The sequence below is a fragment of the Panicum virgatum genome, chromosome 5K, assembly GCF_016808335.1.
Source record: "Panicum virgatum strain AP13 chromosome 5K, P.virgatum_v5, whole genome shotgun sequence".
NCBI classification, from domain to species: domain Eukaryota; kingdom Viridiplantae; phylum Streptophyta; class Magnoliopsida; order Poales; family Poaceae; genus Panicum; species Panicum virgatum.
Genome location: NC_053140.1, coordinates 43693784 through 43715265, shown reverse-complemented (window position 1 = coordinate 43715265; position 21482 = coordinate 43693784). Strand labels below are relative to the sequence as shown.

General features: G+C 52.8%; 2 protein-coding genes across 2 annotated transcripts; one reads left to right on the top strand and one right to left on the bottom strand.

Annotated features, from left to right (window-relative positions):
* Positions 1–2715: 2715 nt before the first annotated feature.
* LOC120707596 (NAC domain-containing protein 22-like) lies at positions 2716–4261 on the top strand. Its single transcript, XM_039992525.1, has one exon. The coding sequence runs from the start codon at positions 2772–2774 to the stop codon at positions 3909–3911; it is 1140 nt and encodes a 379-aa protein (XP_039848459.1). The 5' UTR covers positions 2716–2771; the 3' UTR covers positions 3912–4261.
* Positions 4262–5920: 1659 nt separating this feature from the next.
* Positions 5921–9576, bottom strand: LOC120707597 (auxin-responsive protein IAA5-like). Its single transcript, XM_039992526.1, has 5 exons — positions 9154–9576; positions 8812–9044; positions 8190–8331; positions 6834–6895; positions 5921–6307 (listed from the first exon to the last, which is right to left on the bottom strand). The coding sequence occupies exons 1-5, from the start codon at positions 9450–9452 to the stop codon at positions 6270–6272; spliced, it is 774 nt and encodes a 257-aa protein (XP_039848460.1). The 5' UTR covers positions 9453–9576; the 3' UTR covers positions 5921–6269.
* Positions 9577–21482: the final 11906 nt, after the last annotated feature.

Below are 21482 nucleotides of genomic sequence, written 5' to 3'. Positions count from 1 at the left end.
TATTGGACTCGGCAGAGCAAGGCCCAGCCCTCAATCCCCCCCCCCCCCCCCCCCCCCCCCCCCACCGGTATATAATGAGACGCCACGACGCGACGCCGTGCGAAGCAAATCTTCAGGTCAGACTCCCGTAGATCCTCCCGATTTCCTTCCGATTACTACCGTACGTGCTCGTGATTTTCAGTTGGGTTGGGGCCATGGTCGCCGCCACCCGCCGCACGACGGCGGCGCGCCCACCCCCGCCGCCGGCGGCGGACCTGGCGGCCCACCCTTCCGAGGAGGAGCTCATCACGTCCTTCCTCCGCCCCCGCCTCGGCGGCGCGCCGCGCCCGCGCGCGTTCATCCACGACGCGGACGTCTACTCCGCCGGCCCCGCCGAGCTCACGCGCGGGTTCGACCCGGCGGTGGCGGGCAACGGCGACCGCGCGTGGTACTTCTTCTCCGCCGTGCGGGCCAAGAACCGCGACGGCCAGCGCAAGGCGCGCACGGTGGGGAGCGGGGAGGAAGCAGGGTGCTGGCACTCGGAGGCCGGCGCGAGGCCCGTGGTCGACGGGGCCGGCCGGTGCCTTGGGCACCGCCGGAGCTTCTCGTTCGTGACCAGGGCGGCGGGCGGCCGGCGCGTCCGGTCGGGTTGGCTGATGGTGGAGCTCGGCCTCGACGACGCCGACGCCGACGGCGTCGCCCTCTGCAAGATCTACTTCAGCCCCCGCGCGCGCGCCAACGAGGGAGCCGCGGCGTCCTCGGCCGGGCGCAAGAGGAAGCAGGCCGGCGCCCCCGCGGACGACGACCCAGTAGCAGCCTCGCCGCGCCAACGACGCCACGAGGCAGCAGCGCCACGCGACGGCGCCGTGACGGCCGGTGCTGCCGAAAGCGCCCAGGACGGCGGCGGGCTCGTGGACGACAAGAGCTCGTCGGACGGCGACGACGGCCCGTGCGGGCTCTGGAAGGAAGGCATGTTCCTCCCCTGGTGGATGAGGAACAGGGACAGGCTGATGAAGGAGCACGGCATCGTCGACCGGTCCGACGAGGAGCTCCTGAAGACGCTCGGGCTCGACAAGGTCATGAAGCTGCTGAACCGCGACTACGGCGATTCCCTACTTTTCAGGCCGTGGATTCCTGAAAAACACTAATCCCATCCCATAATGTGCAGCTTAACCCAGTTCAACGGCCTCAGCAGCTTCTGGCATCAGGCATTGCAGCCGCTTGTATTGCATGTAAAGCGGACGCTTCTCAGCCGAGTCGTTTAATCTTGACGAGATTGGAATCGTCAGAGTGCAAACGTTTTGATCCGGCGATTTTATTTGAAGTTGTACACATCTGGAATTGATGTGACAAAATACTATTAGGTCGGTTCCAGAATCCAGATAATGCTTGAGCAATCCTATGAGGTGGTTACTGGACATGACTGCAAATATTGTTTATAAGACATTGTAGTAAATCATACAGATAGTGTGTATACATAAACCCCATGTTTGGCTGACTGCTAGCATCACGATTCACGGTGACGGAAATAATGAGAATTTTACGCGTTTGCCCCCTGCAAATTTTAAATTTCCAGTACTTTTAGCATTAATCTGAAACATGCAGAGACCTTTCTCGCTTCTGTCCTCTATGCAGCAGAGATGATGAAACGTGTTGAGGATGACTACATTTGAACGTTATATACTTTATTTATATCGTAGTTTTAGATTAGGCAGATGAATGCCAGATGATGCCCGTTTCGCAAGGATTTTTGTCTGAAAATTAGGGGGTGTTTAGTTAGTGAAAATTTTTGGTTCAAAGGTCATATTGATTGTTTGACCAGATGTCAGGAGGGTTTTTTCGGCACTAATTAAAAAACTAATTTCAGAACTCGATTGGAAACCGCGAGACGAATCTTTTGATCATTAGCACATGTGGGTTGCTGTAGCACTTACGGCTAATCACGCACTAATTAGGCTCAAAAGATTCGTCTCATCGTGTACATCCAAACTGTGCAATTAGTTTTGTTGTTTAACTATATTTAATATTTTATGCATGTGTTCAAAAGGGAGACAAAAAAAATTTGGCCAAAAATTTTTGAGAACTAAACCGCCCCTTAGGGGCTGTTTAGTTCCCAAAATGAAAATTTTTGGATGTCAAATCGACTGTTTGACCAGATGTCGGGAGGGTTTTTTGACACTAATTAAAAAACTAATTTCAGAACTCAACTAGAAACCGTGAGATGAATCTTTTGAGGCCTTTGACCGCATCATTAGCATATGTGGGTTACTGTAGCACTTATGGCTAATTAAGCACTAATTAGGCTCAAAAGATTCGTCTTGTCGTGTACATTCAAACTATGCAATTAGTTTTATTTTTTAACTATATTTAATACTACATGCTGTTCAAAGGGGAGGTAAAAAATTTTGGTAACTAAATGGGCTCTTAGCAAGCATAGCGCGTACAGTGGGGAGAAGGGTAGAAACAGAGCACTTGTCAGAGCAATGAACTACCAAACAGTAGATGGGCCTGGGAGAAGAAAACAGGCCAACGAGCCCAGTGGAGAAAGAATCTTCTAGAGCAGGAGGACGCTCTAGCCCATTCACGCTAGGGGCAAATGCGGCTTTTCCCCTTCCCCAGCCTGGAGACGGACTGCGAGTCCGACTCCCATCCGCAACCGCCTTTGTTCCGTGTCTCGTTCGCCGTCCCGTGTTCGAGTCGAAGTCGGAGTCCGACTCGAACAGGGAGGGGGATTCGGGGAAAAAGAAACACGTGAATCGATGGCCGTATAAAGCGGCGGCGCCTCGTGCCCGATGGCCTCTCAACCGGTTCCCATTCCAACTCGGATTCCTCCCCCTCCCCCTCCCTCCCTCCATCCCCGTCGTCTCCCTCGACCCGCCGCCATGGTCCGCACCCCGTCGGCGGCCAGCAAGCCGCCGTGCGCGGCCTTCCACTCCCACCCCACCGATCTGGAGCTCGTCAACTCGTACCTCCGCCCTTTCCTCGAGACCGGCGAGGCCGCCGCCTTCATCCACAAGGGCGACGTCTACGCCGCCGACCCCGCCGACCTCACACGGCAGTTCGCGCCGGCGGTCGCCCAGGACGGCGAGCGCGCCTGGTACTTCTTCACCCCGCTGCGCCACAAGAGCGTCCGCGGGAAGCGCAAGGCGCGCACCGTGGCCACGGGGGAGGGGTGCTGGCACAACGAGGCCAAATCCAAGCCCGTCTGCACGGCCATCCACGAGAAGCGCCAGATTGGGTACCGCCAGAGCTTCTCCTTCATCAAGAAGGACGGCGGCGCGCGGGTCCGCACGGGGTGGCTCATGATGGAGCTCCGCCTCCTCAAGGACGACGCCGGCCAGCAGGGGTCGCGGGCGGAGGAGGAGAGCGCGCTGGGGAATCTCGTCCTGTGCAAGGTGTACCGCAGCCCGCGCAACCCCGAGCCCAGCGGCGGGGGCGGGGCCCCCGCCCTCAAGGAGGAGGCCGCCGACGGCGACGGCGAGTCTAGCGCCGCGACGGCGGACGACGACGACGACGACGACAGCTCCGACGCGCCTGGGCCCACGAAGACATCGGACGAGCGGGAGTCCAGCGAGGCGACGGTGGCGGCGCCACCCGGACGCGAGGAGAAGGCGGCGGGCGACGAGGACTCCGCCGAGGCGTCGGCGGCGTCGCCTGCGCGCAAGAGGAAGGCCCCGGACGACGAGGGCTCCGGCGCGGGAGCGCCGCCGCCCAGGAGAGCGTCCCCTGGCTCCCGGGCTCATCCCGCGACCGAGATGCAGTGCCCTCACTGCGGCACCCACCTGGTCGTCACGCTGAAACTCCCGGAGACCAAATCGGAGACGGAGATCGCGAAGGGCGAGCCGGGCCCCGGCGCGTCCGACGCGGCCCCGCGAGGCGAGGCGCGTGGTGCTCCTCCGGAGAAGAAAGTCCGGTTCCACCAGTTCCTGTGAGATCTCCCACCCAGGTGGGTGGGGGCCAAGCAAAATCCTGATCCGCGAGGAAACGGAGCCGTGGATGAGCAGAGTGCTGATCCCACGGTCCCACCATCCATTTCAGAAAATGTATGTAGATGAACGCGTCCAAAAGGTTCAAGGTGAATAATTAGGATAGTTTTTTTTTTGCGAGAGGTTAGGTTCGTGATAGCAGTAGTACTTGTGTTAGGAGGAAGCAGAGTGTGCTGTTGGCTGCTGCTACCTTCAAATGGGAAAAATGATGTAGCAGAAGCAGACTTATAAAGCCACGGTTGCACCTTAACAAGAAAAAAAAACAGAGAGAACACGGTTGCACGATGCGAAGACCACATTGCAGGGATACAAATTCACTTGTCTCGGGAACACAGGAAAGTTACACTGACGAACCAGGAAATTTGAGATGTTTAGCTCAAAATGGTTCGAAATGTGCAGAGTATCTTTCTTTACAACTGTTGACCAGGGAAGACATGAACCAGAGTGCAACCTGACCTAAGAAGGGAACGTGCATTCAAATGAGCAGGTGCCAGAAAGTGTAATAAAAAACATACTAGATATTTGTGATTACTTCCCAGCCTAAGCTTTTTGGTTCTGACTTGTGACCTGTGTGCTCTAGCGATATTGGAGCTGCAGGCAGATGAACGTAAAAAGATCATACCAACGCTTACCTGCTGCCCAAAGATGCAGCACGAAGATAAAACGCACCTAATGTCCAGAAACAATGTCGCCTAGTTAATTCATGAATGCGTCAGAAATTAATGTTCAGAAATCTCTTTGTACAATCTCTTCTAACTTCTCAATGTTCAGATGATGTAGAAATTAATGTTCAAAAATCTCCCATGTGATTTTTCAAATTTCTTCTTCTTAAATGAAAGCGCAATATTTTTATGAAGAAAAATTAATTTACAGCTGGAACTATACAACCGACTTGTAACCGTCCGGACGCGGACCGCCGCCGCGCCGCGCCACCCGAACACAACGGCTCCCGAGACATTTCCATCCACGCCATGGCACGCTCCCCGCCCCGGGCGCCGCCTGCGGCCTTCGCCTCGCACCCCTCCTACCCGGAGCTCATCGACTCCTTCCTGCGCCCCCGGGACCCGGGCCGTCTCCGGCGAGAAGTTAGGCTGACGCCTACGCCACCGGCCCCGACCAACTCACGGGCCGGTTCCTGCCGGCGACCGCAGGCGATGGGGGAGGAGGCGTGGTACTTCTTCACGACGCTGAAGCTCAAGGGCGACCAAAAGCACTTCACCAATCGCGCCGTCGACACCGGGGAGGGAAGATGGAACCAGCTGTCCGGGGCGACCGCATCCCGTGCGCTCCAACTTACCTCGGCGACCGCCCGCGTGAGCGCTGGTGCGGCCATGACCGGGGAACTCTGCGATGGCTGGCAGGGCCCCTATGCTGCGGAGAAAGCCAAGGCCCCAGCAGAAGCGGAGGATGTCTCCGCCGTGGCTAGCTCCCTTCAGAAGTCCGATGCGGAGCTCATCAACTCCTCCCGGCGCCCCTGGGTCGTCTCCGGCAAGAAAATGGGCGAGTTCATCCACGAGGCTGACATCTACGCCGCCGGCCCCGACCGCCTCACCACCGATTTAACCCTGAACTCTGGGGCGGCGGCGGTATCGACTGGACGCCAGAAGTCCGTCAGCGAGAGCGCTGGTGCGGCCACGAGCTTGGAACTCGGCCTTGGCTGGGGGGCCTCTCTCGATGCTGCGGAGGAAGCCGAGACCCCAGCAGAAGCGGCGGAGCCCGAAGATCCCAGCAAACCCCTCCACAACTTTTGAGATTAGAAGATCCTCAAGATGAGCCGTGAGCCCGTGGCAATACCCCGGATCCGCATCTTCTTTTGCTTCTCGTTCTTTCGATTCCATCCCAGCTCATTCAAGGATAGGCTCAGTAAATGTGCTGACAGTATAGGTATCAATGTGGTGGTATAGTAGCAAGCAGAGTGCAGATGCAGCACCCATTCCTCCAGTAAAAGAACGCAGTTACGACTAAACAATTAGGATAACTTTCTTGACATTACGAACAATCAGTTCTTGTGGCATGATGATGGGTGATTTCGGGGTAGAGTGGCACATGGAATGAAGGAAAGCAAGCACACACAGGAAACAGAGTGCTCCCTGACTTGGCCTTTTTTAAGGGCACAACAAGAGCAACCTAGGATTGCACGAGCTGAAGGATCACATTACAGACATACAAATGCACAACTCAATAACACGTGAATCTACACTAACATTCGAGGAAGTTTAGATAATCCCCAGGAACTATTTCTGCCTTCAACATCATCTCCCAGCTAACTCAGATGTCTTTCGTGCGTGCAGCCGAAGGCCAAGATTACTTGTTCCGACCTGTCTGCTCAATGGTTCTTGGGGCTGCAGGCAAATGGACATAGGTAAGAATCGTGCACGGTAGCCAAAAGTTGAGGTCCCAAAATTAAAATCATAGCTGAATGACAGAATGCACCAAAAATTTTCAGAAAGAAGCATCAAATGCAATAGCCAGTTGTGTTAGTTGTTGACAGGGAAAAAAAACAATTCCACTAAATTTTCAGATTCAGGTGCAAAAATAGCAAGCTGCTGTTTGTTACAATGAACACTTTTATCATCTTAGTGCTTTATGTTCATGCATCTGTTGCCAGCCAAGAGAAATCATCTATATATATGAACATTGCATAAGCAACAATTCAGCAGCAGACAGGATCTAGTTAATCACCTAATACTTAAATACTTCCAAAGGGCTGGATCAATGGCCATCATATGCAAAACATTGAAAAATATACAGTCGCATACTATAATTTAACTGCAAATATATTATCTTGGGAATTAATAAGATCGTCCAGTAACATAAGCACCAAATACATGCAGAACCTCAAGATCTATTGTTATGCACAGTACATACCTATTCCAACAGCATCAGACCCCCTCATGATTTTCAACTTCCGACAGATAGTGGTAAACAAACTGCAAAGGAACAAATAAGTCAGCACTTGCACAATATTAGACTTCAGTGATACCTTGAACAGGTATGAAATTTACAGAAAATTGTAAGTAACCAATTTAGCAAGTTAGCAGACAAAATTTGAGGATACTTCAATGGCCAATATAAGAGCATCTCCAAGAAGCTAGTTAAATTAGACTAGCTAAATTCCTTTTTGCTAGTCATTTAGCTAACCATTTACCACTGTCGCGTGGACCCCACAATGTTTCAGTTTATGCCTGACTGCCCCCATCATTCTGCTCCCCCATCCATGGTGGAAGCACGCCACAGCCTCCCGTCGCCGCCTCCAGCGCCACCGTCGCCGCCGATTTGACCTGCTGCCGACGATTCGCCGCCGCCGGGAGCCCGCGCCGCCCTCCGCCGGGAGATCAAGCCGCCTCCGCCGCGGAGAACGCGCAAGCCCTCCGCCGGGATCTCGTGCCGCCTCAATGACGGCGGGCACGACGGTGGCCTCGACGACGGCGGACTCAACGGTGGCCTCGATGACGGCGGGCTCGACGATTTGCCCCCGCGGGAGCTGGAAGCGGGCTTGCGTGCGAGATACTGAGCGGGGCTGGCTTGGCGAAGATGCCGAGCAGGGGGTGGATTTTGCCGAACTAGATACCGAGCGGATGGAGATAAAGAGTCTGTTGGATGACAATTTTAGGAGATTTTCTAAAATTTTACCTACGAGGACCTTTTACAGAGTTTCTTGGAGATGCTCTAACACCAAGGACTTGGTACATTGGGATTTTAGGGAGAAAAAAAAGAGCGGGGAGGATGTGATGGATGTATAAAGTTATAAACACCTTCAAATGTCTCTAAAGTTTTCTGTCTGTTTTGCAATAACCACTTCAAATCTGGAACAAAAAAAAGGTTCAATAGCACGGCCACACACCTATATTACTCTCATCCTTAAATCGCCATTATTGGTTAAGGAACTGTAAACACTGCTGATATGAAGTTAAGAATATACGAGAAACCTTTCTATGGTGACCAAGCCACTGATGCTATGGGGTAATGCATTGACAAGGGGGGAATGATATTTTTTCCATAGCCAAAATGTGTTCCTAATGACTGCCAATAAAATTAACACATACAGAACTTGACCCAACTATAGTCTACACTGACACCATAAAAAATCAATCACAGCATTTGATATCCAAAATGTGTCATGTATCTTTTCCAAATTGGAGTGAAGGAACAACAATAACAATCCACAGGAAGGTTTTAAATGACGAGAATTCATGGGATTATATAAGAATGTAAGGCACTTACTCCCAGGGAAGATCACCAACAAGCATCCAGTCCGCATCCTTATCCTCATATGTAAGGACATACTCCTGGTTTTGAACAGCATCCGCCTTCGTGCCATTTGTAAGCCTGTCTTTGCTTGATGACTTACATAGACCACTTTGACCTTTTAAAATCACAGGCTAATAAGTAAATATTCTCATAAAAAAATTATATGCAAAAACTGATTGATGATCTCTATCATATAACGTTCATGTTTACATATTAACTGCTATTTGCCAGGCCATGAAAATGGTGTGCTTTTGTCCCGGTTATTCCTCCATTTTGTCAAGCAACATGGGTTTGATGAAAATTTAAGCACCGGAGCCGGCACAAGTTGGGGCATAATTAAAGCAAGTTTTCCCTATGCACTAGTAGATTACTGTATGACGGTGAACTGGTTAAGAAGTCCCAGTTGATCTTTGTTTTTAGACAGAAAATTTTATTTGATAATAAGTCTTCCCCGCAAATCTACAGCACAAAGCTGTTCAGACAACGGATCCAGTCAATACGCTTCCTAAAAACGGCAGTGATTGGAGTAGTAGTTGCATTATCGAAAGAGGGGAACGCATCAAAGAGAAGCTTAGAGCCGCCGCACATGACTCACCAGTGATGAAGCAGCTGAACATCTTCTCGAGCGCGGCGGAGAGGTCCTCGTAGCTGGAATACATCTTGATGTCCACCTTCCTGAGGTAGGGCGCGCCATCCATGCTGACCTTCACGTACATGGGCCCGCCCCCGGACGCGGCGTCCTCCGCCGGCGCCTTGCTCTTGGGGGCGCTGGCGGCGAGGGTGTTCTTCCGGTAGTTCCGCACGGGCGGCCATCCCACCACCTGCGCCCTGCACGGACCGACAGCGCCGCACCGCAACGGTCAGCCCCGGCGGCGTCCAACCCCAATCCCAGGCCGAACCGGCCACCCCCGCGGCGGAATCAAAGCGTCGGTCTTACTTGGCGGCCGGCGGCGCGGCGGGGGGCGCCTGCTTGACGTCGCCGGGCTTGGCCGCGCCGGTGCGGAGGGAGGGGTCCGGGAAGGCGCGCTTGGCGGAGCCGCCGGGCGCGGCGGGCGGCGGGCCGAGGGAGAGCGCGGCGGCGACGTCCTCGCGGTCCGGGGAGTCGGAGCCCGGCAGGCCGAGGCGGAGCGTGAGGCGCGGCGCCGGCGAGGAGGACGAGGAGGAGGAGGAGGTCGGCGTCGGCGGCGCGGCGGCGGAGAGGCCGATGTAGTCGTGGGGCTCGAGGGGCGGCGACATTGGGGCGGGTGGGGAAGAGACGGGGGAGCAGAGACCAGAGAGAGAGGGAGAAGGGCAAGCCGGGCAGCTGGGGCCTGGGGGTGGTTTTCTCGCTTCCCTTGTTTGGAGAGGAGGAGAGGAGGTGATGAGACGACTTGCGGCTGGTGGTGGTAATAAAAGTGGCCGACCGGGCGGATTTTTAACGAATTTCTCTGGCCTCTGCCCTTTTTTCTCTCCCTTTCTCCGGGGAGGGGGAGGCCTTGTCGCCCGCTTGTCGTCTTGTCGCGCGGTGTCTTGCGCTTGGGCCGCTGGCCCGTGGCCATGGCGCGTGTGGGGAGCCTGGGTCCGCTCCAGGTGGACGAGTTCGCGTCAGCTCTCACCCTCCCAGCTCACCTGTGATCGACCCTGCTTTTGTTTGTCATGGTCATGGGCCCCCGGTAATCCTCCGCTCTGCTTGGAGAGCCTGCAACTGCAAGCCAGGTTGGCGAGTATGCTAGTTTTGGGAAGTGCAGGTCACGTCTAAGAATCAGCAGCATCGACTAAACACATCCGCTGGACAAATCAATCGGCCGCTCGCGACCCATCCGATGTCTCACGAGAAGTTCGTTACGGTCTCCAGCTAGGACAAGCTGGCCCGGCGTCCACGACCATTGACCAGCTAGGACAAATCAGTATTGCTGGAGAAGAGAACTAGGGGGGGGCGCAGAATGGAACAGGCCGGTCCCGGGCCGTTCCAGCCAGAGTTGAGGACGTCACGGCAAACGGCTCGGGGTAACGTGGACGTGGTGGTTTGGCAGGCAGCTAACATTAACATGGGCCCAGTTTGGTTCCTCCACTGGAGAGTACTAGACAATTTTGATCGCTAATTACGGTGTCATACAAAGTCAATTTATAAAATCAACTCTAGAACCCCTGCGTTAGGAACTCTAACAAATATAATAAGGCATTTGACCGCGTGATTAGAGGATGATTACTGTAGCATCATTGTAGTCAATCCTCAATTAATTACTGTTATTAGATTCGTCGCGAAAAGTTATACTCATCTCTAAAAAAATTTTACAAATAAATTTCATTTAGTACTTCATGCATGCGAGATTTTTTTTCTCGAATTGTGTGCAATACGAAGCACTAGTGAGAACCAAACAAGACCATGGAAGCCCGCCGTCGTTTGCCGGTCTCCAAAGCTTGCTGCGTGGCCATGGCTGGTTGGCTGGGATCTTGCAGGCTGGAGCCCGCATGTCCGTAGCCTGTGGACACGGGCACACGGCACTCCCGTGTACGTAAGTCGCTGCGTTTTCTTCTCTGAGGTCTAGCATAGCAGGGAGCCAGGGACGACCATCGCATTGGAGTCACCAGCAGGAGCCGATCGTTAGCCGTGATTAGGTGCTGATGAAGAGAAGATTACTCGGTTGGTGTGGTTGAGGCGTGCGTCTCCTCCGGCATTTCCCATGAGAAAATTTCGGCGGACCCGGTCCCCAGTCCAAGGTTCTAATCGTGGGCAAGGAAAAAATGAAGGCGCGCACGGTCGGCCGAGCGGTTGGGGCGCAGGGACGGAACCGCCGACACGAGAGCGAGCCCGACAGCGCCACGGACACGTCCCTCTCCGCTGGGCCGTGCGCACCACCCCCACCTCGCACCGGCGCACCCCACGCCACCGTAGTAGTACGTCCGTACCGTGCCTGGCGGCTGGCGCTGCTCCCCCGCGCGCCCGGGCACGAGAGTCGGGAGCCCATGGCCATCCCGAACCGAGACTGACCGGTGGGCGCCGGGGACACCGGAGAGCTGAGACCCTGCAGGGTACGTGTACTGTACGTGGCGAGCAAACGCTTTCCACGTCACTGCGTTGGATTATACATGCGTCAATGAATTTTTTTGAAAGAGATTTTTTTATATTTGAAGTATTAAATATAGATGAATTAATTCGTCATTAGCACATGTTTTTTTAGTAAATTAGTATCTAATCATGGCCAAATTAACTCATTAGATTCGTCTTGTAATTTACAAACAAACTATGAAATTATTATTTTTTATTTCATCTAGATTTAATAGCAAACTATGAAATTATTATTTTTTATTTCATCTAGATTTAATACACATGCATGTGCCGCACACAATCGATATAATATTTTTCGAATTTTAAATTTTACATCTAAACCAGGTCTAAGACCAGATAGAATGGAGTATAACCGGTAACTACTATGCAAGACGTTTTAGTTAGAAATGTACGGACGGTCTTAGAGCATCTCCAAGAGACTCTTTATATCTTCTCTAATTTATAGGAATAGAGATTTTGATGAAAAATTAGCCTCCAACAGACTCTTCAAATAAATATCCAATTATAGATATCCTCTATTCCGGATTTCATGATAGACAAAGATGGAGAGTAAGGATGGCTCTCTAGACTATAAATAAGATATAGAAGAGCTGTTGGAAAAGACAAAGATATGGAAAACAATTTTCACTCAAATGACTCTCCAAATGATAATGTCGTGGGATTTCTAGGGTACCCACAGCCGGGTGGCGGAACGCACCCGCCTCTTCCCAGAGAGGGTGTGCTCGGGGAGGTACTAGGCGATTGGGCTGATCTACCTCTGAGATAAGCACACAAGAACACTCGATCTAGAGTGGTTCGGGCCGCCGGAGCGTAATACTCTACGTCCACTGAGAGAAGTTTTGATCTCTGTTGTGTATGAGTCTATCCTCTGCCGGACCTTGGCTCTCACCCAGCCTGAGTTTCCTTCTAGCGGGCGCCCCCTTTTATAGACCAAGGGGGCGGATACATAGGACGTTGGGGCCCCGACAAGTGGGCCCAACGTGACTGCGCAGCATACTACGCAGAGTATTTAGATGGGTACAGTGGTTACGAATCTTCCCCCAATACGCTCCCACGCCCTGCTATTGCTACAGTGGTCTTCTCTTGTCCCGTCACCAAGGTGTCCGTTGGGGGAGCGTAGCTTGCGGCGTAGCCTATGGAGGCTATTATGTAGATGTCATAATGGGTGAAGCCGAGCCGTCGTGTCCATTTGTTATGGCAGACTGGCAGGCGCGGCGTGGGCGGCGCCAGCAGCTCCACTATCTTGGTAATACGCGATCAATAGTGTCCCCTGGTCAAGGTATCGCCTCGGCTTCTGCTATATTAATGCGGACGTTCCCCTGCTGTAATGAATGCAGTGGTGGGTGAGGCTTAGTATGGAGACCAAGCGGCCTTGCACATGTGTCCGTGCCTATAGACACGTGTCGGCTCCGGACCACCCCGAGACATGGCGTCGACTTCTTCCCTTAGCGAGGAGTCCGGTTACCATACTGGGGGTCCGGGACCCCATGAGGGGTCCGGGACTTCCGCGGGGCTCCGGACCCTTCGGGAGGTCCGGACCCCCGGCTGTTCGAGCTGCCCGCCTCTTCCGGGACACGCGTCGTTCCCGGATCTTTCCCAATCGTGAGGCAGGTCCGGAACCGTTGCCGAGAGATCAGGACTCCGGACCACAGGGGTCCGGCTGCTTGGTCGTAGTCATGGATAACTACAAGGCCCTGCCTAGATACAGCAAGAAGGGGTACCCCAGTCCTGGGGTACCGACAGTGGCCCCCGGGCCCACCTCGGGAGAGGTACGAACCCGAGGGTGGGGCCACTATCGTGATGTGTTTCTACGCAACTTGATTACGCTGGTGTGCTCATACAAAGAGCGGGTGCTCCGGACCCCTGAGGCCATTACACCGATTGCCAGGTTCAGGCTCTAGAGTGCTCTCCACAGGGCGACGAAGGTGTAGGCTTAGGGTGCGGAACCAAGCTAAGCGGCTACACAGACCTCGGATCGCGCAGGGAGCACGCACCACCTCCCGGACCTGTTTCTAGGCGACCGTGGCGAGCGGTCTCCGCCGGAGCGGGCCACCGGAGTGGACTTGAGTCGACCGCGGCGAGCGGTCTCCGCCGGAGCGGGCCACCGGAGTGGACTTGAGTCGACCGCGGCGAGCGGTCTCCGCCGGAGCGGGCCACCGGAGTGGACTTGAGTCGACCGCGGCGAGCGGTCTCCGCCGGAGCGGGCCACCGGAGTGGACTTGAGTCGACCGTGGGGAGCGGTCTCCGCCGGAGCGGGCCACCGGAGTGGACTTGAGTTGACCGTGGCGAGCGGTCTCCGCCGGAGCGGGCCACCGGAGTGGACTTGAGGCGTTGCTGACGATCTGATGAAATATACCACCGGATCTGAGTAGTAAGGTGCGAGAAACCAAGCCTTATGCTAGAAGTGAGCTCGGGACCTTTAAAGACAGCAGTTCTCGGATACTAGAGTACTTGTAACAGGGTAGTGAAGTACGTAAACTTAGGGTACATTACCAGACTAAGCTACGCGGAGCTTCTCTACCCCAGGATACGGGTACTACTTCTCCAGACCAGGTCCTTAGGGGTCCGAGCTGCCTTCCAGCCTGAAGGGGTGTCCCCACCTGGCCACAAGCCAGCAACTTATCTTGAATTGTTAGCAATAATAGGAAGATTCCGTTTCAGTGGAAAGGATAGCTAAACCAAGGCGAATAAATGTAATCGATGGTGGTGCCTAGATTAAATTGAGAAAGGAAATCTCCTTTATTATTGTGGTTGTCACGGTATACATCAGAGGTCGGGATTACGAGGTTGGACCTCTACCGCTCCGGACCGTAGCTTGCCTGTTTGTGCAATAGGGCCAGAGGTCGGGTTTACAAGGTCGGACCTTGACCGCTCTGGACTCACACATAGGCGCCACGCTATTACAAAGGAGGAATTCTCTTTCCCTTAGGAGCAACCTACGGCTGCATGCTATACAGCGTGTTCTTCTCCGGTTGGAAGTGGCACGTCCACCCCTAAATTCTTCATAGTCGTCGGAGGCGAAGGCGTTCTAGATGTGCCTGAACTGCATCATCCAGCATCACCTCGGGAGCCCGGGGGGCCACTCCTTACCTAAGAGCTGTCACATGCTTAGGTAGCATGAGACAAATTCTTTGGCTTTGAATGGGAGTGACCCCCCTGCCGCCGCCGCCGTCTGCCGATGGAAGCCAGACGCCCTTGCGCAGCAGAAGGACCGGTGCGAAGCACGGAGAGGTGCGGTCGTTCGTCGGCTTGTCCTTGGTGCTAGCGCTAGGGGCCCCCGCGCTGGTGGCGGGCCTTGTCTGCAGCAGCACCGAGCTACGCTGAGGTGGATCTCCGGTGCTGGCGACGGCAGGACGACACGACCAACTTCCTCCGGGATGGCCGTCGGCTCCAGGCTCCATGTTGAGAGAAAGCCTTGAACCGACGTCATGCCGCCGAAGAGGAAGCATGGCTGTTGCTTGAGAGAAAACCTTGAGCCGACACTGGGATGGCGCGGGGCGGCACGCAACAGGCGTTGCCCCCGCGCACCACCGTGCCGGCTCTGAGGCGTCGCAGTGGCGACGCACAGCAGGCGCCGCTGCCGGGCACCGTCGCACCGAGGGCGCTGGTGCCACAGCGTAGTAATATGCGGCGTAGGTGCCACCATGCCTCTCTTCGTTCGTCGTTGCAGAGGATGAACACGGCCCCAGGAGCCTGAAGATCCAGCCAGCGCCTGATCCTCCCCACGGACGGTGCCAAATGTCGTGGGATTTCTAGGGTACCCACAGCCGGGTGGCGGAACACACCCGCCTATTCCCAGAGAGGGTGTGCTCGGGGAGGTACTAGGCGATTGGGCTGATCTAGCTCTGAGATAAGCACACAAGAACACTCGATCTAGAGTGGTTCGGGCCGCCGGAGCGTAATACCCTACGTCCACTGGGAGAAGTTTTGATCTCTGTTGTGTATGAGTCTATCCTCTGCCGGACCTTGGCTCTCACCCAGCCTGAGTTTCCTTCTAGCGGGCGCCCCCTTTTATAGACCAAGGGGGCGGATACATAGGACGTTGGGGCCCCGACAAGTGGGCCCAACGTGACTGCGCAGCATACTACGCAGAGTATTTAGATGGGTACAGTGGTTACGAATCTTCCCCCGATACGCTCCCACGCCCTGCTATTGCTACAGTGGTCTTCTCTTGTCCCGTCACCAAGGTGTCCGTTGGGGGAGCGTAGCTTGCGGCGTAGCCTGTGGAGGCTATTATGTAGACGTCATAATGGGTGAAGCCGAGCCGTCGTGTCCATCTGTTATGGCAGACTGGCAGGCGCGGCGTGGGCGGCGCCAGCAGCTCCACTATCTTGGTAATACGCGATCAATAGTGTCCCCTGATCAAGGTATCGCCTCGGCTTCTGCTATATTAATGCGGACGTTCCTCTGCTGTAATGAATGCAGTGGTGGGTGAGGCTTAGTATGGAGACCAAGCGGCCTTGCACATGTGTCCGTGCCTGTAGACACGTGTCGGCTCCGGACCACCCCGAGGCATGGCGTCGACTTCTTCCCTTAGCGAGGAGTCCGGTTACCATACTGGGGGTCCAGGACCCCATGAGGGGTCCGGGACTTCCGCGGGGCTCCGGACCCTTCGGGAGGTCCGGACCCCCGGCTGTTCGAGCTGCCCGCCTCTTCCGGGACACGCGTCGTTCCCGGATCTTTCCCAGTCGTGAGACAGGTCCGGAACCATTGCCGAGAGATCAGGACTCCGGACCACAGGGGTCCGGCTTCTTGGTCGTAGTCATGGATAACTACAAGGCCCTGCCTAGATACAGCAAGAAGGGGTACCCCAGGGTACCGACAGATAATTTAAAGTAGATTTTAGAAAAGCTCTTGGAGATGCTCTTAATGCTTGCCGCCAAGTGTCGTCTAGCACGTCACGTTTTAGTCTTAAGGGCATGCTTGATGTTCTCTCAATGCCAAGTTTGCCTTCCCACTTCGGCAGCTAGTGTCTACTAGTCCACAGTGGCACAGTCTGACGCACTCCTGTTTCGTCGATGGCAAGAAGCGTGTGCCCACACTTCGGCAGCGAGTCAGCTAGGCGGCGGATGGTGCTAAAAAGATTCAACACGTCATGGTTTGTACTGGTCCTTGCTTTTCTCTCTCTTATGCTACGAAAGTCAAACGCAGCACTACACGTTGGTGTGGGCAGCAGTAGATGAGATGGTTTTCCTCTGCTGCCGCCCCTTATGCTCTCGAGTCCAGGCTACACTGCACCTGCACGTCGTCCCCCCTGGCGCGGCTGCCGCTGCTAGTGCTAGTTCCCGGCCCGCTCCCAAGTCCCACTCCTCCCACGGCAATGCCAGTGCCCATTAAGAATGGATTTGGATGTCTATTCGAATGTCAGATTTTTGGTTATTTTTCTTTGATTATGGACAAATAAAATATAGAATTTATTATATAAATTCATAGCCTTGTATTTAACATTGATCTTGTAAAGATTCATAAAAACTAAACCTCAAATTTATCATATATATTCTCAAATAATAGATATAAAAATTCGAATACGGATCGGATACGGATTCGAATCTTTTTTTATCTTTTTAATTGTAGGGAGCAAATAATACATAAAAAATATATACAAAATTTTATTCTTATGTGTAATAATATACTTGATAATATAAAAAAAGATTAGCATAAAATTTTAAGCATATTTATTTTAAAATATTAAATTTGTTCTAAAAATTCGGATGTCTAATCCATCTGCCCACCCAGTGCGCCGCGCGCGCGGGCAGAGCCCGGCCGGCCACATGCCCACATGCGCGGGGGCGGCAGCCGGCAGGCAGCGCAGGAGTAGGTGGCTGCCCGCCGCGGCGCTGCTGATCCGTGCCGCGCCCCTCCTTGATGAGGCTGGCTAGCTACCGGTAGCCCTCTGCTGCCCGCTAGTCGCTTGTTCCCCCCGCCCCGGGCCATGCGCGCGTGCATCATCGCCGAGTCGCCGGCCAGGCCATCATGCCCACTCGCTAGTCGCTGGGGGTGCTCGAGAGCGGAGCGGCCGGGCTCTGGCCGCGCGCCCGTGACTCCGGCCGGCCGATCCGCCCTGCGCGCCTGCTTTTCTGCGTGCGCGAACGCGCGATCACCAACGGTTTTTTTTGCTCATATACAAAAAAACATTGCCCGCTATGTTAGTGCTGGAGTTAGAATAATTCCGAGGCCATTGACTAATGCGACTATGCGAAGTGGCCGGCCGGCCGCTCGCTTTGTTCGCCACCGAACAGGTTCCCCGACTTGACTCACCATTGATCAGATTGCTGCTTGCTTTTTTGTTTTTGAAGAAATCTGATTGCTGCTTATCAAATGGATGGTTGAGTGCTAGCCTGATTGCAACACTGTGAGCCTGTCCGGAACACTTCCGCTTCACGCAAAGTACCCCCCGCCGCGCAGATTTCGCTCAGCTCGATACACTGGTGCCGACGAAACAGGCCGAGGAGACAGAGCCAGGGAGAGAGAGGGGCGGCGCGCCGGGGCGGCAAGACAAGAGAGGCTGGCCTGGCCGAGGCAGAGCCATGGCACGGCGGGGTCATGATGAGGCGCTTTCCCCTTGTCCCTTGCCGAGCGCCCGCGCGTGTCCCCTGTCTCCCCTCTCCCCCGCCTGCGCACTGGCTCCAGTCCACCAGCGCCGCTGGCCCCTCCGCGCCCCGAGCACACGAAAAGCCCACCACCCATCGCTTGTCTGTTCCTCCCGGTGGGGGCAGCCCGGCAGCAGCTGCGGCCCGTGCGTGCTCGCGAGTACGACGGCGAAAAGGGCCCCCGACGCATCGCTGGTCGCTGCGGAGCACTGGCACCATCGCTGCGCGCTGGCCCTCCTCCGATGCGCGCACCCGGCGCCGGGCGGCCGTGCGAGCGTGCTGCGGGGGGTCAGGGTCAGGCACGGTACAGTGCACGGGCTGGGCGCTCAACTGCAAGTCAACTAGTGTCGATACGCTGCTGCGGGCCAAGCGGTTTGGTCACAAGTAGTAGCAGCACTGCAGCGACGCTAGTTCTGTGCTCCGAGCTGGCCGCTGCCTGTTGCTCTGCGTTTAGCAAGTTCCCTGTTTGCCCTGAGCGTCTCTTACCACACTGTCTCCCAGCGTACCGAACTTTTTTTCTTTTCACCATGATGGTCGATGGGTTTCGCATCGCCGGGTTTACCATGGTGTTGAAGGTTTACTGGTTTAGACGGGAGTCTAGTGCTCTACTACTCGTGGTCCGTGGGGCCACAAGTGTTGAGGTGGCTAGGCCAGGGCCAAAATGCACTAGTAGATAGGAAATGAGGTGATTATGTAAGGGGTTTCAAGATAACTAATTAGGCCTCCTCCAACAAGAAGAGAGATAGTTGGTTTGAACTGAGCTGGAGGAGAGAGGAATCATAAAAATTATTGCACCAGCTCTTATCTCACGGCTAGTTTTATAGCATGTTTGCCGAAGGTACGTGAGAGTAAAAACGCAAAACAGTAAAAACGCAAAACGAGAAATGAAAAGGACGTCTTTTTAGTTTTAAATTGTTTAACGGCTCCTGCTCAATCGGTGATTTCATCTACGCCATTGGAGACGGCCTTAGTATGCCATTGCTCTTCTCCCGGGGAAATAACGGTCCTGTTCGGATGACAATAATCGGTTGGGCTGGAGCGGGAAGTGAGAAAGAGAGAGAAGGGCCAAAAGAAGCCCGATCGATGGCTGATCTGCCCAGCCGCGGCTGCTTCCAGCCATCTGAATGGGCATGTCTGAGGCAAAGTTTCTTTGAGGGCAAAAAAAAATTGTTGGGTCATTATACACATTTATTTGTAGTTATATCAGCTAATAAAATTTACGTTATTTCTTTTAGTAAAAAAATCGCTATTAGTGTTTTTGGTTGCAAGGGGATCTCCGTGGTAGTTTAGGCGGAGATAAGGGGAGAGAAAATAATAGTGCTTCTTGATTGTCTTTCTTAATTGAGAATATATGTCAACATAACTAGAGAAACTTGCTAATGATGAATCTATAAAACCTATATAGTTAGTCCCCACTACAAACCATTACTTTTTATTTCTCTCAACTCACATTGCACCATATCATCAAGAAAATTGTGTCCATTCGATCTTAAGCCCAAAATTAATCATGACCGTTGATTCATCATTCTAGCTTATGTCTTTTCACTTTCTGTTTTCCACTCAAAATAAATGTTCACTCCGATTTAATTCTCATGTCTTTTTATCTCCCTCCCCTACAGCAAGGGCTCAACTCAAATAAATAATCACAAAGCTCATATACTTACTCATATACTTTTTCCACCGGCTCGCGGCAATCAATATAATCAAGCCCGAAAGTTGCACGTTGATTATTCACAGTCACGCATGTATTGTCATGCATGCATGTAGGAAGCAAAGCAAACTAAACAAAATCTTAATTAGCTTACACATGAACATCACGTCACACTATCTTTATTCCAATTTTATTTGTGCGTGTGTTATCGCCATAATTTAACAGGTTAATTAATGGGCCGCAAGTGAGTTGGGCTTAATGAAGAAATTGAAAAAGGCTTACGAATCGGCTCCTGCGTGAGCATTTGGGCCATGTGGGCCATGTATCCTTAGATTTAGTTCAAATTGAGTTAGAGATAGAGTCCGATATGGACACATTAGTTTAGATTGTTTCCCAAGTCTCCGGACTATAAATATGTACCCTATAATATTCGTAAAAAAAGAGAATGTCATCACGTTTGCAAACAACAACTCTCGGCGTACCGCCACCCCTAATCTTAGGGTTTCATCCAAGTAAGCGTCATGCTGCCCTGATCGCTTTCTGCGATCAGGGCAGCGTTGTTCTTGCTTTTACCTTGGTATTACTCGTACTGAAGCGTTTTTGATGGCGAGTAATGCTAGTTATCCTGATGTTCGTAGCATGGCTTTTAGTAGATCTATCGTGCTTGTGTTGCTTATCATCTACGAATATCACGTTATCTCTGTGCAATCATGTTTCAATCTTATGCTAATTCTTGTTGCATAGAATTAGTTGCACGGAGATAACGTCCTGCTTCTCTTATATTTAGTAGATCTAGTCCGTTATGGTTTGCTCTTCTACTTAAGAGTTGGTGTAATATCTGCTAGGTTAGGCCTTGCAAATGGGTTGGATGATCCGGTGACGTATTAGATGTTTTACCTTAGTCTTAACAGGTGATTGATCTGGGAATCGGCTTTAGCTCGTTCTTAGACCTCTATTCTGGTTAAGGTTTAGTTATTTATTGCGTTCATTAGGCCCAATTACGTGTAGGATGTTCCGATCTAGCAGTGAAGCTTTTACCGTCGTGGATTAGATTAGCTAGATTTAATTGAAGCAGCTTAACAGTTATTTGCTTTATTTATCAAATATCCGGATACAAACAGATCCAATCTGACACCGGGACTCGATCGGCTCTTTAAAGCCGATGCAAGAGTCGTCCCGGGGAGCCGACCACGGCTCGGACTTACGTTTCCACGTGTTTGTGTATGTAGGCAAATCGTCGCAAGCACGTTCGCACCTTTCTGATCGGGTATAGGTCAGGTGGCACGCCCTGCGTCTTCAAAAGCCGCGGCGTGTGCTGGAATTACGGGCCGTTGACGAGGGAGCAGTGCCTGCCAGCGCCCCGGCGACCTCCCGGCTCTTCGTGTTTCCTGTCGCTACTCGCCGGTGGGTTTTGACCGACAACAGCGTGTAGTACACACATCTTCTGTGCTCCACTCAAAATAAATAATCACTTTAATTTAATTCTCATGTCTTTCTTATCTCCTTTCCTTACAACAAATGCTCCACTCAAAATAAATTGATTCTCATGTCTTTCTTTCTCCTTGCCCTACATCAAGTGCTCCGCTCAAAAAATAAATTATCACAAAGGCAACAAAATGGATCGTTGGGTCGAGAACCATCCGCCTTTCCAACTCTCTAATCAAGGTGATTTTACACTATAAATTTTCAAATTGAACCAAAATCTATCATTTTTTTGTTTTTAGCAAACTCAATCTAAGTGCTTATTTGTCTTACTGCATACTCTCCATAGAGTTTTATTTAAAAAATTATTGTAACTTTTATCATAATTTATCTAAAAGCTCTCTTAAATCCTGCAGCAATGCGCGGGGAGTCAACTAGTTAATCAAGGAAGACTCGCCCACCAAAAGCTAGCTAGCCGAAGCCAAACACCATGTTGGACAGGCCTCCTCCAATGGTACACACTAGTATCTTACTCTAAAGTCTAAACACTATAA

What these genes read in the sequence shown, in the direction of transcription:
- LOC120707596 (XM_039992525.1), top strand. Translation starts at nt 2,772, where the DNA reads ATGGCCTCTCAACCGGTTCCCATTCCAACTCGGATTCCTCCCCCTCCC.
- LOC120707597 (XM_039992526.1), bottom strand. Translation starts at nt 9,452, where the DNA reads ATGTCGCCGCCCCTCGAGCCCCACGACTACATCGGCCTCTCCGCCGCC. An exon ending in GTTGGTGATCTTCCCTGGGA is followed by an intron (nt 6,896 to 8,189) that starts GTAAGTGCCTTA and finishes GTTCCTTTGCAG; the next exon opens with TTTGTTTACCACTATCTGTC. An exon ending in GTCTGATGCTGTTGGAATAG is followed by an intron (nt 6,308 to 6,833) that starts GTATGTACTGTG and finishes ATTTGCCTGCAG; the next exon opens with CCCCAAGAACCATTGAGCAG.